This window comes from Phoenix dactylifera, chromosome 12, assembly GCF_051530095.1.
Source record: "Phoenix dactylifera cultivar Ajwa chromosome 12, Ajwa_hap1_PhDact_Kaust_v1.1, whole genome shotgun sequence".
In the NCBI taxonomy this organism is placed as follows: Eukaryota; Viridiplantae; Streptophyta; class Magnoliopsida; order Arecales; family Arecaceae; genus Phoenix; species Phoenix dactylifera.
The window spans coordinates 15,168,469-15,190,298 of NC_143201.1; the positions used below are offsets into that span (position 1 = coordinate 15,168,469).

Sequence of the window (21,830 nt, forward strand, 5' to 3'; positions counted from 1 at the left end):
GCTCTCGATATTCGCAGACTACCGCAAGAGTGTGGCTTTCATCAGGCTATATACGTCTACAAAGAAGCAAATGTTGCAGTTGATTGGGTTGCCTGCTATGCGGCTCACCATTTCGAAGGCTTCATTTAGATAAAGCGTAATATAATGCTAGATTCTTTATATGTTCTCTTATTTTTTTGATTTTGTTGGCTATCGTAGATTGTGAGCTGTGGTTGTACTTAAAAAAAAAAAAGAAGAAAACGGAAAATACAGCCCAGCCCACCGATCCTGGTCCAAGAAACCGATAGGCAAAGTTCATAAACAGGAAAAACGGAACCAGTCATTCACGTGAGCCCACAATCTATTCCAAGAAGGAAAACAAAAGGCTGTTTGTTGGGGTCAAAAGAGTCGCGTTCTACTCGTTCATTAGCAGCAGTACAAAACCTCTTAACCCCGCTCACAGCTCCTCTCTTTCTCCAGTGGTTTTGAGATCGAGAGTTAGAGAAGAACCAAGACACGCTCATCTCACCGCCTAGGAGAAGAGGAAATTCTACTAAGAAAGCGAAACCCTAAATTTCTTCTTCCCCCGTCCTCCAGCGACCACGAGAACAAGTCCCAAACAAGAATGAACGATTCCGTCGGCTCGCGTCATCTTCGATTCGCGGTTCTGTTCGTGCATCGTTCCAATTAGAAGGTTAGTTCTCTTAAATTTTGCTCGCTCGAGTGTTTTCTTCTCTCTTTTTTGTGCCCAAAGAAATTTTGTTGATTCTTTCAACCCTACTTCCGAATTTAGTGTTCGTCTTGTTGGTTTATTTGTTTATAGAGAGTTGGAGGGCTTTCTTACACTAAGGAAGAAAGATGGCGTATGAAATCGTCCGTTATCAGATAAAAATTTGATCTTTTCTTTTGGAATTGTTTCTTCAGAATTAATTAGTCGTCCTATTGCTATGAAGTTGTACGGACAAATCAAGACTGGTTCTTTTCTTTTTAAAAAAAATGAGTTAAAAGGTAGTAGAAATTGCTTTATTTTAGATGAGGAGTTTGATGGTTCCATTGAGAAGTTTAAAGCTATCGGTGGTTAATGACTACCATTTAGGTTTCTTATCTACTCCTAGGATGGGTTCTGGTACTATCTTTGATAACCTTCTGCAGGCTACTGCTGTGGTCAGCAGGACAGCCAAGTGACTAGTAGTTAATTTGAGGGAACTAATTACTAAATGTTCATACTTATAAAGCTTGGTTGATGATAAGTGGCATTACTACCCTAAGCATTTTCTTTGACGAATACCTCGAGGCTTGCTGATGAAACTATATGGTGAGGCATACACATCAGATTTATAAGTTGTTTTTGCATGTATGTGTTGTGCCTTATTTTGCACCCTGGTAGACATATGCCATTAGATATATTTACGTGAGATAACAAAGAGAGGAATATGTTTCAAAATTTATTTTTGGATGTTACTATGGTGGGTTAACCCTCTCCAGACCCCAAAATGGCGCTCGTAACTGGGCCGCCTCCCTTCTAAGTTTATGTTTCTGTGGTGGGTGGACTGAAATTCTGGACTTCGCCTTGCTAGAATATGTTATTGTCACTTTTAGCCTTATGGCTTTTAGCCTTGTAGCCTTATATAATCATTGCGATAAGATTATAAAGAACGCAGAAGTCTATTTTTAGTACATTTGCTTAACAACTTGTACAAATTTGGAACATGTAACATCAGGATATTGCTTACCAACTTCTGGTAAGATAACCAAGTCCAAACACCATGCTCATTTTTTTCCAGATATTTCTATTGCATAAAGGATATCCATGAAAACCTTGTATTTAGCTCAAATCTTTTGTCATCATCAGTGTTAATGCCTCCCTCTACTGCTTTTTGTAAATACTGTTTTGGTTGTAATCAGTTTACATCTATCGCTAAAGTTGTCTTGGAAAGAATGTAAATGATAGCCAGGGGATTGGCAGAATTCTTATTTTGATACGGAAGCAATTTATTATTCCTTCAATGTATCACCTCCTTCTTTTACCTCCTTGAACTGCATAGATAATATAAGCTGACTCTCTTACGCTTTTTGCTTGTATGCTATCTATCATTTTGAAGCTGCAGGTTTTTAGAGTGCAAAAAATGAGTGGCTTATTTAATGGGCAAATTTTGGTGGAGAAGCTTGCAAAGCTCAATAATTCGCAGCAGAGCATAGAAAGTATCCTTTCCATTGTGCCATTATTCAGGGAGTGAATGAATAGTTCTTTTTTTTATAATAACTTTTAAATGCATGACAGAGGACAATTATATGTCACATTTAGTTAAATCTACTTAATTGTCCAAATAATGCCTGTCTATGAAGGGTGGAATAGGAAGGATTTATTATTGTTTTTAAAAATTTTCAAATTAATTGATAGTTTGATACAGTCAAGTGTGAAAATACACTAGCTATTGTTTCTAAGATACAATCCTTGCCTTATAACTCTGCAGACAAATTCTAACCATTCTAAAGGAGATACAGTCTGTCCATAATCTTGTCATTTGTTCTCCGTGCCCCTCCTTGTGGGCCAGTCTGCCACCCATTTTGTTTCTGTGTAAATAAAGGAAAACTTGATTGCTTCATATTGATTAGTTAGCCATCTCAGATCCTTTGGCGACAGATATTATTGAGCAAGCCTGAGAACAGTCGCGTAGCATATGGTTTTAATGCATCTGGTTCAACCATACTTTAGAATTCTATCTTGTGGTCGCCCCCCCCCCCCCCCCCCCCAAAAAAAAATAAATAAAAATAAAATAAAATAAAATAAAAATTATCCTTATGGGTTATTGGCTCTATCTTTTGCATACCTTCAACAAGAAACAATTTGCATTAGCCTATATGATTGGACTTGAGTGATCTTTCAATGAGCCGAGGTGGTACCTTCTTCCTTATGACTAAGTTCACTATCATAATTTATTTCCTCACCATCTCTACCCTTGGAACTTTCCATTCCACTAAGAATGTTTCTTTTCATTTCTAGCCCCTCATCCCCCTTGCTCTCCCCCCACCCCCACAACCCCCAAAAAAAAACGAAAACAAAAACAACCACCACAAATGAAAAAAGGAGACTAGAAACAAGGTCTTCGCCACTTGCAATTTTTTGCAGGGTCAAATTCACTCCTTGCTACTGTTTCTAATTTTGATTTTCATATCTAGCTTTTCATATAATTTATAGGCTATAGTAAGGAATACCTTTCGATTATAAGAATTCCAACTAAATTCTGTAATCATTCTTGTACATTAGTGGTGTTGTTGTGAATGTCTGTAACCAAGGTTCATTGTCTCGGTACCGGATCTTGTACCGGTACCGTCCTATTACAGTGTCGGAATGCCCGACATAGAGACCAGTTCAGTATCAGTATGGTATAGTACATTACGGTTGGTATGCATTGGTATTGAGCGGTACGACAAACATTGCCTATAATATTCTTAATCTTTTTACATCCTTTTTAGAATTTTGGAGACTCAAGGATTATATGCTTCTTATTCTCATGATAAAGCCTATGTGATGGAGTTTGAAAGTTAGTCTATCTTTTTTTTTTTCATTATTTTTTTTTTAATCTAGTTGTTGTATTTATCGTACTATTTTGAGTAAAATTACTAGGTAAAACCCTGCTTTAGATTATATCGTGTTAAAAATGATCACTAAGATTTTTTTGTTAAATTTATAAGAATCTTTCTATGTGTGTTTCTGTTGGATTTAAATTTTGTTATTTGAGAAAGGATTGGACATCCATATTGGAGATCTATTATCTAGTTATCAAGAGCTGTAATGGGACCCAAATCAAGAAATATTGTCCTTCTTTGTTGGCTGCTGTCTTTTCTTTTCCCTAGGACTATTCAATTATACACAAACACACATATGTACCTATACATACACGCCATATTTTAGTTGGAATTATCATTTAAGTCTTGCTTAAAGCTCGTCTTGACTCTAAGAGCCACATAACTAGAGTTCTAGTCCTAGACTGAACAGTATAACTATCTAGAATTTTCTAAACCTTGATTTAATGCCATACCAATAACCTAATAAACCCTGGGTTCTTTTTTCTCAAGACTCGCACCTCTCATAAAAGCCATAAACAATTTTTTTGCCTCTTATAACTTTGGTAAATTTGAAAAAGGTATGTTCTGACCCCTTTTTGTGTAACTTTGGTTTTTTTCCCTAAGTTCTCCTAGCCTTGAGTTTCTCCAATGCACATGTTGTCTACCAAGTGTTGTTGTATGTCTAGACTACACCTTGGACACTTCACATCTTAAGTGCAGTTCAACTTTCGACATTTGTGTTTCTGCTGGCAATATTTGGAGCATAGTTTCTCATTTTTCTTAAAGAAAACTATAATTTCAGGCCCCTTTGAAATTCTCATATCCTTTGTCAGAAAATTCTAAGCTGACTTTAAAATGACCATCCAGAGTAACATTCTTTTTGAAACAATAATCTTAATCAAGAGCATTCCTTATCATTATTTGGATTTGGGCGAAACAACCAAGCAAGCAATTGAGTTCTGGCTCCTTATCATTATTTGTGAGCATTTTCACCAACAAATTCTCTTCCATGTTAATCTGAATAAGTAGGCCTAAAAGTTTAGTAGTTTATTGTGTAGTTATTTATCCTCTAAAACAATAATCTTGTCACCTAATGCCACTTTCTAAGGCTCTGAAACTTGCAGTGGTAGGTCAGCAAATGCAGTACTACATAATGCATATGAGGTATGTCCGTGCTTTTGAGGGGACATATGTGATTTGCATCTCAGACATATTTTTTAAAAACAAAATACATAAAGGGGATAACATTAAGTTTTAGAATTAGAAAAAATAAGTAAAAATTTATACAAATAAGAGGAAAATAAAGAAGATGTGATGTAGGTGAAGAGAGTGGGGAGGGAGATGGGAATGAAAGGAGGAAGCAGGCTAGAGAAAGCAAAGGAGGAAGAGGAGAAAGAGAAGGTCAAGCAAAGGAAGAAGATAGGAGGAGAGACAGGAGATTCGGAGGCGGAGCCCCTCTTCCGCGCGGCTCGCCGGCCTTCACCGACCCTCCGCCGGGCTCTGCTACTCCCTCTCTCCCCCCTCTCTCTCTCTCTCTCTTTTTCTCTTTCGTTCTTCCTCTTCCCCGCCTCCTCTACTATGTCAGGATAGGCCCGACACGGAATAGTACGGCGGCGTACTGACCCATGCTGCCGAGCAACCGCTCCAGGCTCTGGTTCTGGCATAGCAAACTATGGTAGGGACTGCCTGTTCTATTTTTAGATGCTGCCACTGACCATTTTGAATTTTTTAGCTACTCCTTACTAGTTGTGTACAAAATTCTCTAGAATGTTGTGCAAGCCTTTGTTGGCTTATTGGTTGGAATGATAGCTTCCAACCATACTTCTTTTCGACAATCTATTACCTTTCAACAACTTCCCAGCATACTCCCATCAGCAATACCTCCTGTATGCTAGAGGGACACTGTTAGCCCAAACCACCATTCTTTTCTTGTCTCCAACTTCCAGTTTACTACCATTCTAGCTCTAGCATTTTGCTGTCTTCTGGGCATGCTAGTTGGTATTCTTTATTGAAAGGTTTCTAAGTGGTTAGGCAAAATTATGGTAATGAGTGGTGGGCTCTAACATTAGTAAGTAGGAGAGTAAGCATAATAAGCTTGAAAAGGGAGTATTAAGAATTTCACTACCACAAGATTCACTACCAAAGGACTATTTATTTTGTGTATTTGTTATGCATTGACAAGAAATCATTAGAAATTATATGGCAGCTTCCTATACCGCTAAGGCAAGAGGAAACAGAATCTAGGTTTAAAATTTTGGAAAATAAAAAATCTGAAAAAATAAGGAATTGGAGATTATCAAAAATGAGTCTCCATTTTCAAATCCCCATGTGCAGATCTTGATAACTTCTTCCTCCCCCCCTTCCCCCTTGTTGTTTCCTTTTTTGTTCTCCACAAGTGCATAGCACACACATTTTGCTTCATTGAATTCGTCTAGTACTACACGATAGTTCTTTCAGGTGATGCTAGATCGATGATATATCTGATCTTTTGAGAATTGCTTTTCAAGAGTAAGTCCAAGGACTTGTATATTACCATCACATATGATATCAAGGTCCACAATCTCAGTACTGGGTACCGTCTTGGTAGCTGGTATTGTATCGGTACCTTATTAGTTTGGTATGGTACAATAGTATGCATCCTGCTTGACCCTTTTTTCGCATTTTTTAATCATAGTACTGCCCAAAACGGGGTCGTACAAGTCAGTTCGGTAGGGTACACATCCCGATTTTGGGCAGCTCTAGGAAGTATTGTATGTTTTAGCCGGTACAGGTCGGTATGGGTAGCTTTGGGGTCTGTATCAACCGGAATAGTGTTTTCGTATTGGATCCGATCTGTTACAGGTTGGTATGCCCTAAATCTGGCAGTTTAGGACAGTACGACAAATTTTATACGATATTTTTATAGTTTCATTATATTAAGTGTCATTATTCAGAAAATTGGTACTTTCTTTTAGATGTGGTATTTTTTCTTTAATTGGCATTACTAAAATTATGTAATAGAGCCTCATTTTACATTCTGTTTGAAAAGATTTTCAAAATTTTCTCATAGTTATGAACATGCTTCTCTTTTCAGGAATGATCTTCATTTTATGTGTTAAACAAAATCATTTCTACTTTTAAAGCTAACATATAACGCCCCTCTTTTTGTCTTTCTTTCTATTTATTTTGATCTATGTGGTTTTGTTGAGATTACTTGGAGTTTGATCAATCATGAAAACTTTGGCCATTTGCATACTCCACTAGCATTTTTAATGATCTTGAAGTGGCATACTTAACACAAATAAGCTCTATCACATTGGTGTATATTCCATAGAAATAATGCGAGGCAAGTTGTGGAAACATGGGATCGGCAATTTCGTTGTGCTCCAAGAGATCAGCGAGTATCATTTCTATATCTTGCCAATGATATTTTGCAGAACAGTAGGCGAAGGGGTTTAGAGTTCATTAATGAATTCTGGAGGGTTCTTCCTGGTGCACTTAATGATGTATTTGAGAATGGGGGAGAGTTTGGAAGAAACACTGTGCTGAGACTGGTATGTGGGTCATGTCATTACTCCTATTTATGACATGGTTAATTATTTCTTTCCTTAGTAGTAATTTGCATTTTTCGAACCTACTTATCGACAAAACTGTTAGTTAGACTTATTATAGCTTTCACCAAATAGTTTTTCATTATGACTTTTTTATGCACTGGTAGATGTGCATGCCAGTTTGCTTGAATGTCTTTTAAGTATGCAAGTGTATCAAATGCATATGTATGAACTTTAAACTCAAACACATATATGTGTAGGATATGCATGATCGCCCCAAACCCATATATTTTAATGCAATGCTTCATTTCTCTTACCTTTTGATGAAATTTGCCTGAGGAACTTATTTTTGTGTGGATATGCACGCCAATTTTGCTTCTTATATTTATTTCTTCATGATTTTGTGCTTTTAGCTAGATTAGCAACAACCCAGACTGTGGAAGAGGAATTTTACAACTTCACAACCTTAGAGGAACCTCACTACTTGAGAGTAATCTCCCTTTCTTTAAGGATTTCTTTCACGTGAAGGATTTTCAGAATATCTTGTGTTTCACTGTCCCTATTCTCCACAGAGGATGCATTGGTCAAAATATCAAACTTGTACCTGACTTCTGAAAATTCGAAGTGCAGATGTTTACTCCACTAGAAAGAATGATTATCTTGTATCACATTTCTCTGTTGCTGTTGTAATGCTTGCATGTATTGAAGTTGGATGGTTAAAGCTAGACAATGCTGTTTGTGGACATAGGTTAAGCAGGGATAAGGTGAATGCTGCATGGAGGTTGGGAGTGAAGAAAAGGGAAATGAGTCTTTCTAATGAGTGATGAGATTTATGGGAATGTGTTATTTAATCATGCTCTTTAGATAGCCATAATAGAGATCAGAAAACTTTTAGCTTTGATATCAGAATTGTGGGATGAGCCCTCAAAAGTTTCCTTTATAAAGCAATACAAGATTTAATGAGAAGGGGGAATGAAATCACCAAAAAGGTAACATCTACTTACTATCTGCTTTCTGCTTTTGTAGAGCTAACCTTGAAAGCTACAGTTTACGCAGCTGTCCTATTATGTTATTAGATGGCTTTCCAAGCTTAGATGTGCTATACTATTATTTGCATGTGCAAGGAAGCATCAATTGCGGATACTTTCGCAGGAGAGAAGTGAATATAAGGCAGTCATGTTTGCTGTGCCCATCACTATTTTACTTGTTAAATGCAAGAAGAAAAAGAGTCCAAATGCGAAGATTTTGCATAGATGGCAAAAGATACAAGGCATGTAGCACTAAAACATCATCATGAATAGTAGATAATATAAGGAATAGCAATCTTTTGATATGTTTCCTCCTATAGATGCAGCTGTAGTACAATGGTCATAATGACTTTCAGGTCATTAATGAATGCAAACTATTAAACAATTTGGTGTGCGTAACTTGATGCATGTAGTTGCATGATAAATTGTTGAATTAGCTTTTGACTCTTGGTATAAATTTATGAGAAGGTGATATGACAATGATTAAGAAAAAGGTAACAACTCCATGGCACCAGTTGGCTCTAACCCAGAAAGGTCATCAATGGATTTTATTTTCCTGCTTAGGCTATTGACTGGAAAGATTAGTGAAAAGAGATAATCTTCATAGTTTCTATTAACATGGAGAAATTATAGGGGAAATTAGGAGATGTAATTTGTTGTGTTTTGAAGAAGAAAGATGTACTTAAGGTACGTTGAAATAGTTAAGGAGTAGGTGCACCATCCCATTTGTTCATCATCTCATATTTTTATAAGGTAAATTGTGTTGTTTCATTTTTAATAGAAATGTGGTTATTACTATCAGGATAATGCGTCTAACAACTTGATTGTTGTCCGAAATCTTTCAATTCTGCATCCCATATATCTTACAAGTATCCACATTCATACGAGTTTTTAGCGGCATAACCATCTTGGTTGAAGCCAGCTAAATTTTATTACCTTTTTTCAAAACACTGAGATACTACTAAGAATCCTAATTCATCAATTTTTACTGAGACGTAGTAATATAGCTTTACCCAAAGATATTATAAACTTATTATCTTGTTGAGTTTCAACTGATATTCTTTCTAACTAAACTATGAACATAAAATATACTATTGTAAATAACTAGAAATGTTTGACAATGAGCTCCATACATAGAGTCATAATGTATGACTACTGTTTTAATATTATAAGTAACCTTTTGGTCCTATTTGTTTTCTGTTCAAAGCAGAATAAGGATAAGTAACACGGTTGGTTGTGTCTTGTTCTGCCAAACAACCTTTCAGAACCTACATTTTTCCTGGGGCAACTGGAGCATTTTAAAGAGCTGAAACCCCACTTTTCCCATCATTTTTTGGGCGTAACCTGGATAAATCATAATAAAGTTACTCTGCCAGAAAGGAGGCATAACTACTCTGGGTTAAAGCAGGTTATGGGTAGTCTTCTTCAGGCTGTCTCAGTTAATATGGGTTTATCTTTTTCAACCAAACATTGCCTTGAAATGCTGCACTTGGTCTTTTATGTAGGGTGAGCAGAGCCCCATGCAGAGGACCTTTAGTTATTAACCTATTGCTCATGAATATTGAGTTATGTAAGTCCGAGGTAACAAACCTGTTCTCTGCCTCTTTCTTTTCTCTAGATGCTCAAATAATTTTTGCATTACCATCCAAGGGACCAACAGGGGAAAGAATATTCTGTGGAAACTGAGCAGGGTAATTTTCGGTTTTATGGGTATATTACAGGAGATTCTTATTTTATGCATGACATGAATAGAAGCTGCAGGCAACAAAGGTGGTTTGTTCTTATACATGTAATTATACACACTGTTATTCAGTTTCTTAAGGGGCAAGTTGTAATTTTTGCAGATAAATGCATTTAGCAACATAAGTGTTTGTTGGGTGGTTGTGAATTTGTGATAGCTGTCCAATAGAATGCCTAGTGATTGCTGACTATGCTGTAGTTATCTGAGCCTGTCCAAATGCCAGTTGTTGAAATAGGTATGATTTTTTGTTCCTGTTAGAAGGATTAAATAATCCAATAAGGCAATAATGGGTTTTGCAAAATTTTGAAGTCCATTAGTATCATTTATAGATAGGTCATTTAGTAACACCCCCCCTGCACGCCACCTCTTCCTCCTTAAATCATTGGGAGTCTAAACAAGATGCCAATTACTTGGTTTGTTTCAGTATCATTCGGTAGTAATTCATGGCAATCTGATTCTGTGACACATTAATATTTGACTTGATGTTCTATAAGTTGTTTCCCTCAAATAATACTATTGATATTTAAGCAGTAACGAGTAATGTTTTATAGTCTTTTTATTGTCACAACAGCAACAACATTATTGAGAAAAGGTTCCATGACCTTTAGGGCCAGTCGGGCAGATTAAAGTGATATCTCCTCTGTGGACATTGATGTTTATAGGGAATTCAATTGCAAATCTTCATCTTTTGAAGTTCAATTGTTGTTAGTGGCGGAGCTAGGAATTTGTCCTCAGGGGCCAATATATACTTAAACATATATTTTTTATTGCCAAAATATCAAAATTTATCGATGAAACTTACATTTACTTTTTTGTTGGAATTTTTCTCCTTTTTATGTGTATAATGAAAATTTTTGTGGGCAATCTTGTATTAGTTATTTCAACAACTTATTTACTATGCAATGCCGATGAAAATGTAAAATATTATCATCCATTGTGTTTTAGGTTCTTATTTAAGCAATATCGAATGAAGATTTGAATTTTGAAGGTAATTAGGTATAGAAGATTCTAAAAAACCTGCTTAATTATTTAGAACAACAACTAATATATGCATGAAAAATCAAATTATGTTAAGTCCAAAAATTTAGTTACAAAAAGATATGTGAAAAAGTCTAATTTCTTTAATTTATGTAATAAAAAACAAAAAGAATAGATCACTTTGAAAAATAACGGGGGAACTGAAGCATAACTAACTTTCTATTCATTCTTTTTCTTTGACTCCGTTGTTTTTCATCCTTCATCTATCTTATCTATACATCTAGATTTTTCAAGAAGAACCATATGTTGACAACCAACTTGTTTTCCTTTGAGAGAGAAAAAACTTAATTGTAAAAGTTCTTTTGGGGTAATATCCAGCTATTATTAGGTACAGGAATTGCTTTTGTTAAGGTTTTGTAAAAAATAAAGGAAATTATTAATAGCCATAAAGTTTGAATTTGAATAAATGAGTGTTTTTTATTTTTGGTTGGGGATAAGAGCGAGACAGAGTTAATTGGAGAGTGATACATGGGATGGAGAAGGAGGGAAATTTTTAGGTACGTATGAGACAGATAGAGAGAGCGACATGGGAGAGGTGGAAGGGAAATACAAGACAAAGGGTGAGAGAGATGGTAATTGGGGATTTGTTGGAATTTTTTTCTTTTTTGGCAATTTTTAAAGCCGCTTTACTTTAATAAAATTGGAAACTACCGCTAGGGGGCCATGTGTAGTGAACAATTTTTTTTTTCTTTGGAGAGTAGGGAACCTTTTTTTGAAATAATTTAAGAGACATGTGTTATAGGAATTTAAGTGGCTTCCTAAAACATAAACATATGGATATACAGAAATGCATACTAGCAAAAAGGGGTGCACAATGTACACTTGCGAAATAATAAATAAATCATAACTAAAAAAATAAAATCAGAGATATAAAACTTCATATAAAAGAATGAAAATAAAACAAAATATAAAATAAAAGTAATAAAATAAGGAAAATCAAAGATAGCATTGTAAATTTGTCCACAATAAAATCATCAACAAATTTAGAAAAAAAATGATAGATGAAAAGCTTGAGAGAAGCAGAAAAATTGTGCAAGGAAGATCTTAGGAAAGTAGGATGGATGGATGTGCGGAAGAGAGAGATCCCCAAAATCAAGGTGGATGAATGCGTAAGGAGGGGCATGGGGTGATCCACCCAAAGTTTGGGTTGGTGGAAAGCATGCAAGAGAGAAGTTGCTAGTGTTGCAACTTGGGTTGGGCCCAACCCAAAAGCACCCGCCCAACCCACTCATTAGGTAGGGTTGGTCTTGGTTTTAAAAGTTTGGGCGAGCTTTCGGCTGAAAAATTCAAATCTGGCCTCAAGTTGGGTTGGATTAGCATTTAGCTTAAACCCAACCTAGGCCCGCCGACCTGGTATATAAATAGATAAATAAAATGTTGTTTTCATATATATGTGTGCATGTGTGTGTTCTCAGGTCGCATATGTTTCATATAAGGTACTTATATGCATTATATAATTATATCTTTAGTCTCGTTAAATTATGTGAAAATGCAGTATTGAAATTGATTAATGGTTGAGGCCATAATCCAACAAAAATGCCAGAAACTTTTCTCTCTTAAAATTTCTATGTAACCCAATCCAACCTAGTTAATGTGGCCCAACCCAACTTTGCTCCGCTAACCCAACCCAACCTAAATCAAGCTTACGATGGGGTAGGGTTGTGTTAGGTTAGAGAAATCTTGACCCTAAGACTGATTTGGGTTGGGTTGTGGTTGGACATATAGAGGTTAGCTTTGGTTAAGGGTTGCCTTCAACCCAACCCAACCCAACCCAACCCAACCCAACGGGCTGGATTTGCAGCCCTAGAGCTTGGACAAAGGGAAGTTCTACCCATAAATTGAGCCTCTAGATGGAAAAAGAGATATTGGGCGGGTGGTGGATATTTGGGCCCAAATAGTTGACAAGCAAAATTTGAAGAGCATATCTGAATTTTGAAAGCATCGTTTTTTTCATATAATGCATGTATGCATGTAGATATCTCCCTCGCCCATTAAACCCAAGTTGATTTTTGCACTTAAAGTGCTCTTCGTTATTACACCAGTTATACTAGAATGACTGTTGATAGGTACTGACTACTGAATGTTTGGGAAATTCTTCAGGGATAGCATAAATGTGTTGTTCTACAGTTGATTCATGCAATAATTTTAAATTTGGTCGTCTCATTGGTGATGTGATTTTATGTTGAAAAGATTGTTCTTTTACCTGAATTTTGTATTTGGAGTGTAATAACATGTTTCTTGTCATTGTTGATGTAATTTATATCCTAACTTCTGGTTTCCTCTACCATTTATTTTCTATCCAGGTTGACATATGGGAGGAACGTAAAGTCTTTGGTTCTCGTGGACAAATTCTTAAGGTAGAGCTTTTGGGAAGGAATCTAGAGAATAGAAATAGAAATGGAAAGGGCATTAGTTACAAGTTGGTAAGAAACATCAACCACGTACTAGCCAGTGTGAGCATGCCCCAAAAGGGCATTGCTTAACTTTGTTGCTCAAATATTTTTGCATGTTTTACATTTCAGAAGCAGCCTAGTGCAGAACTGCTGGAGAAGCTCATGTCAGGCTATGGGCATGTTTATGATATGGATGAGGATGCTTTATTTGGAAAATGCCAGACTGCAATTAACTTTGTTGAGAAAGTGGAAAAAGACCTCAACTCAGGTGAATGCTACCTTCTTATAACCAATTAAATATATTGGATATATTTTTCTTGCACTTTTTTTAGCCTAGTCATGCTGTTCATAGCAAACTGATATATATAACCGATAAATATCATTACCTTTGTCAGTTTGGAGTCATATGCGATACTCCATTTTGTTCAGTATCTTGCTAAGCACAAACTCATGTCAATTACTTTTGATTGCTTCGTTGAGATGAAAGATATGTCTTGGACTTTCTAACAAGATCTTTAATCCAGTTAAACAAATGTGATATCCTGAAGTCATTCTAAAGATTCATGTTGTTTCTCATAAACAAGCATATGATATATATGTTATGCTATTTGAAAAATCTAATTCATAAACTAATAACATGAATCTAGATGACACTTGATGTCAAAATCTGCATGCTTCCTACATTTAAAGAGAAAATCATCTTTATAAATCCTACATCACACATTTTGTTTATTCAGTGCCCCTTTTAGTATCTGGAATCTTCTTTGATCGTTGAAACATAATAAATTTTCTTCCAGTTTCATGCCATAATTTCTGAATAATATCAATTCATTTAACTTTTAATGTTTTAATAACTACGATGCTTACAAACAATTGTTATCACTATGAACTGAATCGTGTACCTGATTACGATTAATTGGTTCATGTTAGACTGTACCTGCTATTAAGCATAATAATCTTATGGGGAAAAATCATTTGAAACTTTGAGTTATTTTATAAAAGAATGAAAGAGATGTGGCAAGCCTTAACGGAAGAGGCACTATGCAGAGAGTTATCACTTTGTTGTCTTTCAAGGATCCAAATTGTCATGGTTGCCTGGTATGTGCTTCTTCTCTAAAGATAAATGAGATTTTGAATTTTCTCACTTTTTAATTGTGAACATTTCCTGATCTTGTGTGATAAACAGTGATACACCGACTGTCTACACCTTTATAGTTCTTTTTTCTTTAAAGATAAGTTTTGAGTTGAGAATAATCTTGAGACTTTGCCTTTCTCTGTAGAAGCCCCTCAATATAGAACTTTGTTGTTATCTTCAAGTTCTCGACATTTCACTTGTAAATATTCTAATGCCAATTCTCTAGAATGATTATCAGTGAGACATCGACATTTCTTTCATTCTGATGGATTGCAAATCTACATCTTACCATCTTGCCATAGATTAAAATATCTTGATGTGCAAGTCCCTTCTGGACGACGTACTCTGCAGGCAAGATACAGCCATGATATAGTGGCACCTACCTTAATATCTTACAAGGATGCACACTAACCCGTTTTATGCCACAATCCTAGGCACATGAGTAGCACAATAGTGTTGTCCTAGTCAAAAGAATTTGTTGATGTTCTTGAATCGTGTCAGAATTGGTTCTGCTGTTCTTGTTCTTGGGAGATATATAACAAAGAAGAGTATTGCAATGCTTTTCTCTTTAAACATTTAGCTTGCATTTCCCCCATCAAACTAGCTTGAGGTACTTAAGTTGCATTTGAGTCCATAAATGAGAGATTGGAAATGCTGACCCACTTGAAATATGTTTGTTTGTCTGTATAATGGTATCCACTATAAGATAATAGATGAACAGCTTTGATTTGCTCGTCAGTAGTTGATCATATCAAATTTTATGAACCCATGCCTAAACATATATCTTCCTGATGAGTCCCACCTGAAAGCAGGTAGATAAATGTTGGTCCAAGAATAACCTAATGCAGATTTTGCCCCAAGAAGGTGAGTACGTGTATTGAGTCTTCAAATATAAAAAGAGAGTATCCATTAGTCCTGGAAGAGGAGGGGGGGGGGGGTGTAGTCAATGCGAGCTGATGACTCGCACCTACTAGGAATTTCAGTGGAATTATCGCGAGTCTCCATTAGTTCTCACTTGAAATGTATCTCTTTATTGCATGCCTCACTCAAAGCTCAGGTAAATAAACAGCTTCGGGCATAAATTTTATTCCCCAGTTTTGGACGCCGTGTGAAACAAATAAATCCACTAGGAGCAATGCTTTGTTGGATTTTTCTTGAGAAAAAAGGGGAGACACGGCTTATATTGTAACTTCCTAGATCTATTTATAAATGCAACTATATCTTCTTATAAGTTCCACTATATGTCCAAGATCCACCTAGTTAGGAGTAGTCTATGTTCTTTTCCAAATGGTTGACATAGTTTGAGTTGACCTGTTCTGGAAAGTCATGAAGCCAGAGGCCTTTCCTCCTTCAATGTTTGAAACATATTTCTGGCTGTTGATGCAGTATATTAGAATTTGAAGAAACCAGCATAGTATCTTTAAACAGATGGGTTAATATTTGTCAAGAGATGCCACTCTGTGTAGTTTGCAAGAAGAGTTGATGGGTGAATGTTTATCTTAATAATGTTTTCCCAGTTAGATGATCAGTGGTTTATGATGGGTTTTGCACAAGTCCCTTTTGACAATGATATCTCCCTTCTGTTCTAAGATGGTTTTTGATTTATTCAATTTATCTATCTCTTGTTCCAAAATTTTTATTTCATTATAGCTATAAACTCAAGATAACCAGTTTTTTTTTTCAGTTAGGATATTTTCCTTATAGTGCTCTTTATTCTTTGCTTAAATAGTAATGGGTTAGATGGGTAGTTATTGTGCTTTGCATTACTTAATCACAATGCTTATGAACAGATTTTTTGCATTTATTTTTCATGGTATCATTGCAATTGCAACTTACCTACATATTCCTTAAGGAATTTTTGAATTGGTTTTATGAATGGATAGGTAATATTAGTGAAACTGCAACTGTTGCGGACTTGCGGGTGCAGCATGGCATACTAAAAGATTGTATAGAACAACTGAAAGCTGCTGAATCATCTAGAACCACTCTTTTATCCCATTTAAGAGAGGCACTCCATGACCAGGTGGGACAGCTGATGGATCTTCTCCTGAAGACCTTCAGTAGAGTAAAACAATGTGCAGTGTTATTATTTTATTAGATATATTTCTCTTTGGTTATCTGAACTGGCTTGAATTGGTTTACAGGAGTTGAAAATTGAAAAAATCCGTAACGAACTTCAGGTATTCTTCTTGCACTTCAGCAATCCTGTTCGTTTAAATTGTGAAGTATTTACTCTGGTGTGATATTGTGATGATGTTAACTTTCTTCGAACCTTTCAGTAATTGGGAATTGGTTATCTGGATGCTGGATCTGTTAAATTTGCAAATACATATAAGCTTTGTTTTTTTTTAAATGTATTAGACAATTTCATCAGCCTAGCTGAATGAATTCTATGCATATTTATATGGAAAACGTTTTACATATCCACTTAAAATCCTCATAGTCAATTGTTTAAAAGAGTTTTGAGAAATTCAAGCTTAGAATTGTTTCAGCCTGTCACATTTGGGATTGGTTATTAGTTGATTTTTTTGTGTGATCATAGTCGATATTCACCATTCAATTGCAGCTAGAGCGTCAAATTTGGATTGAGAACACTGAAATTACATGAAACTTTGTGAGCAGTAAATTTATGAGTTTTACAATATCTGCGCCATGGTATGCTGAACCGGCCGTACCAGTTCGGTGATCCTTGATCTGCACTCATTAATTTTGTACATAATGCTAGATATTTTGCTATTTATTTATGCTTCAACTGAAGGATTGCATGAGATAATAATGAGTATGTTGCAACATAGATTGAGTGCACACTTTAAGTGAGAAAAAATGAAGAAATAAATATTTAAGACAGGAAAGGTGATAAGATGATCGAAGAAAGTGAGGAAAGAGGACTCGCAAAGAGTTATAGAACTGAGGTCTTAGGTCTAGATTGTTTGGCAGAAAATTAACCACAAAGAAGATGAATAAGGGCTGCTAGGCAGGCCTAAGCCTGAAGACCCAATTTGACTTGATTGCATTGACCTGGCACAAGTAGATAAGTTGGTGGAAGTAGGGAGGCCGAGGTGACATTAATTGGCAGAGGAGAGGCAGAGAAAGAGAGATGGTGGTGGCTGGAGGCTTAAGTGGTAGGCAGGGAGGGGGGGTGGGCAAGGAGGGGCAACGTCCAGCTTGGGTGAAGCCGTGAAGGTGCTGAGAAAGGGGGAGGGGGATAGAGAGAGAGGAGAGGCTAAAGCCGGCTTGGGAGAGGCACTGAGAGAGAGAGTGGCAGTAGCTGGCTTTGGTGGAGGTATAAGAGGGAGAGAGAGTGGTGAATGATAGGAGGAGACGTATAGAGAGAGAGAAGGATAAGGAGGTGGTTGTTGGAATGGATCTGGTGGGCAACCAATAGTGTCCATGAATAAAGAGGAGACTGGAGCCCTTTTCTTTTAGGATTTAGGGCTCCCAATTTCGTCCCTTATCCTCTTTTTATTTTAAGTTTCAAATTTAGAAAAAATGAAAGATAATAATATATAAAAATTATATTGTGTTACTTGGACACTTGCATCTAGCTCCAAAATCTATCAGATACGTATCCGAATTTGGATATTTAAATACTTATGAAGTTCTTTGTTAGCTACTTTGAGGATTGGAGAAGAGCTGAACTCTTCCAATAATGAGCTTGTTAAACTCTTTCAAGGATGTGTTTGATCCCTTAATTTGATATTGGGAGGGAATAGTTGTTCTTTTTAGGTATTGAAATATTTTTGTAAAATATTATTTTGCTAATATCTTTAAGTTAATTGGGAAGTTGGAATGAGAAACACATATATTGAAAGATCTTAGCAAGCACTGTTTTTTGACATCTTTTTAATGTTTAAACAAATAAAGCTTAAAGGTATAAATATATAATATAGTTAAATTTATATATTATCCTACATTTTCCAGAATCTCTCTTTTTCCCTCTTGCCAAGTTGGACACTTGGATACATGTGTTGTTCTGATTCTAGTATCCATATCATGCAACACTGTAGGCTTGAAAAATTGAGGCCTCGTCTTACTTGATTGGCTGAAAACACCAGCCTAAGCTCGGTAAATATTGGATCGGGCAGGGCCGACTTTGCACAGATCTACTTCACATCCATGATGCTACCATGCTACATCTGCATCATAATACTCTCCACCATCCTGCACAACTACTTTAGTATCATGTCACTTCTGCATTGTGATTTTGAAAACATCCGCTGAGAAGGGCATTTGGATTCCTCTAGATTAATATCATCAAATTAGGAGCTCGTGTTGTCTTTACTCCCATCCAAGTCCTGGTCATGTTTTCTTTTTTAATAATGTTCTACCTATGGTTTTCATGGAAAATGATTCATTATTTTATGTGCCTGGTACTAGTATGTTATTTCTTGTCAAGAGCCCCTAACTTGCCAAATTTGCTAAGAACCACTTCTTGAGATATTCTGTTGCATTCATTTTTCTTCTCATTGAATAATGATTTGCCAGCTATCCATCATCAGACCAGTCACCAGTCTTTTGTAGTCAAAGTCAGTACATGGTTGCCAATAGTGCCTATAGTAGTCTGAACTATGAACCTTGTAATTACCTGAACAGAATGCCTTGGAGTTAAAATTTTCATCATTATGTATTTTACTACAAATGCACTAGATATGTTGTCAGATGAAGAAGGATACATAGAAATTGAATTGTCTTGACACTGGATATGCCCTTCGATGGCAACCATAAACAGGAAATTTTCCATAGTACTTCCAGAATTAGTTGGGCTATTTACTGTTCATATTAGTAGAATGTTTCAGTACTCATTGCAGTTTGTCTGTCTTTAAATCTCTCTTTTGAAGCCAAGTTTTGACATGCATTTATGAGATTGCAAGAATCTTTAGGCAAGAATTCATAGAGAGGAATTGTCCTTAAATAGTTTGCACAAGGATTCATTAGTTGCTCCATGTATCAACTGCTCTCCGTAAATGCTCTCAAATTCCTTTTCAATGTCATCCATATTATTCAAGGTCTCTCTTTTGTTTCCCAGGCTGCGCAATCACGATATGAACAAGCTGGCAACATCTACCAGCAGCTACATGGCTGCAATATCAGAGAGTCGCCTCCTGAGCAGACACCAAAGGAGTCATCATCACCCTTCTTCGATGCCCCTCCTGGTTTCGTCCCAAAGTCCAGTGTCGGCGACGGAGACAAAGCACCATCAACTCCAGTCAGGTGCAACCGAGAGGCGCCTCTCTCTAACAACGATTCTTCTTGTACAGAAGAAGAGCACCGGAAAACAGCTGCTGCATCAGTGGCAGCAAAGCTTGCGGCATCCACCTCGTCTGCCCAGATGCTCAGCTACGTCCTCTCCTCCTTGGCTTCAGAGGGCGTCGTCAGCCAGACTGTGAAAGAGGAGTACCCTTCTGACAACAAGAGGCCTAAACTAGAGAATGATGTGCCTTCTTACATGCCACCACCTCAGTCTCAGCCCCAGTCTCAGACTCAGCCACCCCCTCCACCATTCCCACATCCTGATATGCTGCATCAGCCACCACCACCACCATCACCGCCCATGAGTCAGCTGAGCCCCACTGTTCAGCCGCCGCTGCTGCCACCGCAACTACCAGCAGCTTCATTGCCACGTGTGCCTCCACCTCCGCCAACCACCGCACAGCTTATGCAGGCTGCTGCTGGACCTATGACTGCTGTACCCTTCGGTTACAGCTCAGCCCCACCGACTCTGCCAATCTATCCAATGGTTGGCATGCCGCCTTACCCGAGCATGCCAAATCCATACCATGGTTTCCAGGCATCAGATGCTGTTGGTGGTCTCTTTAGCCAACCACCATTGCCAACAGCACCACCACCAATGACTCGGCAATAATAAGCCAGAGAGTGGTCTGGAGAAGCACAAGCAAGAATGTGATGATTGAATGAGGTCAAGCTCATAGAAATGGCTGATATGAATTTTTGTTGCATCCAAAGAATTCTGTTGGTCTTGTTCACATTGTATGCTTCAATCCGATTAACTCATATACATGTTGTACATCAAGTCATGATCATCTAAAGCATTTGAAGTGTTGTTGAAGAGAGTTCTTTAACTGAAGATGGATTGGAAATTTAGATTTTATAACTAACTGAAGTAAAACTTTAATCTAGAGAAAGAAGTTGAATTTTGAAACTATATTTGAAGGCCATTGTGAGAGGCTTGGCCTAGTTGCGCCTCCATTGTGAGTCCAGTCCAAGTTTTAACACATCATCCAGATCATCCGTCTATCCCCTTTCCCTCCCTCTCTCAAACCTTTTTTTTTATATATTTTGGCCCTCTATAATGCAACCCTTCAAACAAATATTTACTCTCATGCCTGAAACAAACAACTTGAATATAAACATGAAATTATGTGAGTTAAATCAGCAGCAATTTGGTCAAACCAATGAAACAACAATGATCAGATGATTAAGTTAGAAGATATCAATCAAATTCTTATAACATGATAAAACCACATGTAAAAGATAATCCGCCTCCCAATCTCTCCCATGGACTCGTATGTTATCTCCCAATCTTCTTTTTTTTTTCGAAAAAAATCCATGACTAACTATTGGGGATGAGCACAAAGTGGGGAGGGACCTGATTGATATTGACATGGTTACTGACTCCATGACTAACTATTGTAGGCCTCCTTCAAATGACCTCGAATACTCGTGAAAGATCAGATGGTTGCCAGATCACCGCCGGCACTCATGGCTATGGTCGCTGGTTTTGGAGCAATGGCAGGCCAATGCAAGGAGGTGGTCATGGTTATTGATGCTTATTAATTTCAATTGGAGAGATGGTTAGGAAAGGGATTAGGGTGGGCGATGGCACTCATGGTGAATGGGCATGCACGACAGGAAGAGATAGTTGAGGAGGATAATTGTAATATCCGGGCCCAATCTGAGCCCAATATTCTTTTGGGCCCATGGTTGGCAGCCTATTTGAGGGCTGCCACCTCATGTTAATTGAGAGGACAGAGGAGTCCAGCTGTCGGCACCGGGTGCAGCTGAAGCAGTGTTGCTAAAGCAGTGACTACCGCTTAAGAAATCTCCCCCCCCCCCCCCCCCCCCCTTCTCTCCTCTTAATGTATTCGAAATAACAAAGAAAGAAAGAAACAAAGAGAGAAAGGAAGGGGAAGGAAGAAGACTCACCGCGTGCGGCCGCGAGCGTCGCCAGCGCCCTGGAAGCTAGGTAAGCCCCTTCCTCCCTGTCTCCTGATTTATTCAGAATAACAAAGAAAGAAACAAAGAAAGAAAGAAGGGAGGAAGGGGATTGTTGGCAGGCCGAGGGCCACCGGCGACAGCCACCGGCTTCGGCCGCGATTACCGTCGGCGCGGGCGTTGACTGTTGGCAGGCCAAGGGCGTGGCCGCAGGCACGACTGAGGATGCCGCGAGCCCGGCCA

General features: G+C 37.4%; 1 protein-coding gene across 2 annotated transcripts; it reads left to right on the forward strand.

Moving 5' to 3' along the window:
• The first annotated feature begins 325 nt into the window (after window positions 1-325).
• Window positions 326-20,481, forward strand: LOC103717469 (uncharacterized). Of its 2 annotated transcripts, none has more exons than XM_008805875.6 (8): window positions 326-673; window positions 2,082-2,181; window positions 6,835-7,082; window positions 13,190-13,309; window positions 13,409-13,547; window positions 16,298-16,437; window positions 16,559-16,594; window positions 19,441-20,481. In XM_008805875.6, the coding sequence occupies exons 2-8, from the start codon at window positions 2,106-2,108 to the stop codon at window positions 20,275-20,277; spliced, it is 1,596 nt and encodes a 531-aa protein (XP_008804097.4). In that variant the 5' UTR covers window positions 326-673; window positions 2,082-2,105; the 3' UTR covers window positions 20,278-20,481. The 2 variants fall into 2 exon arrangements, with proteins under 2 accessions (XP_008804097.4, XP_008804098.4); XM_008805876.6 differs by having other exon boundaries at window positions 372-673; window positions 2,088-2,181.
• The last annotated feature ends 1,349 nt before the right edge of the window (window positions 20,482-21,830 follow it).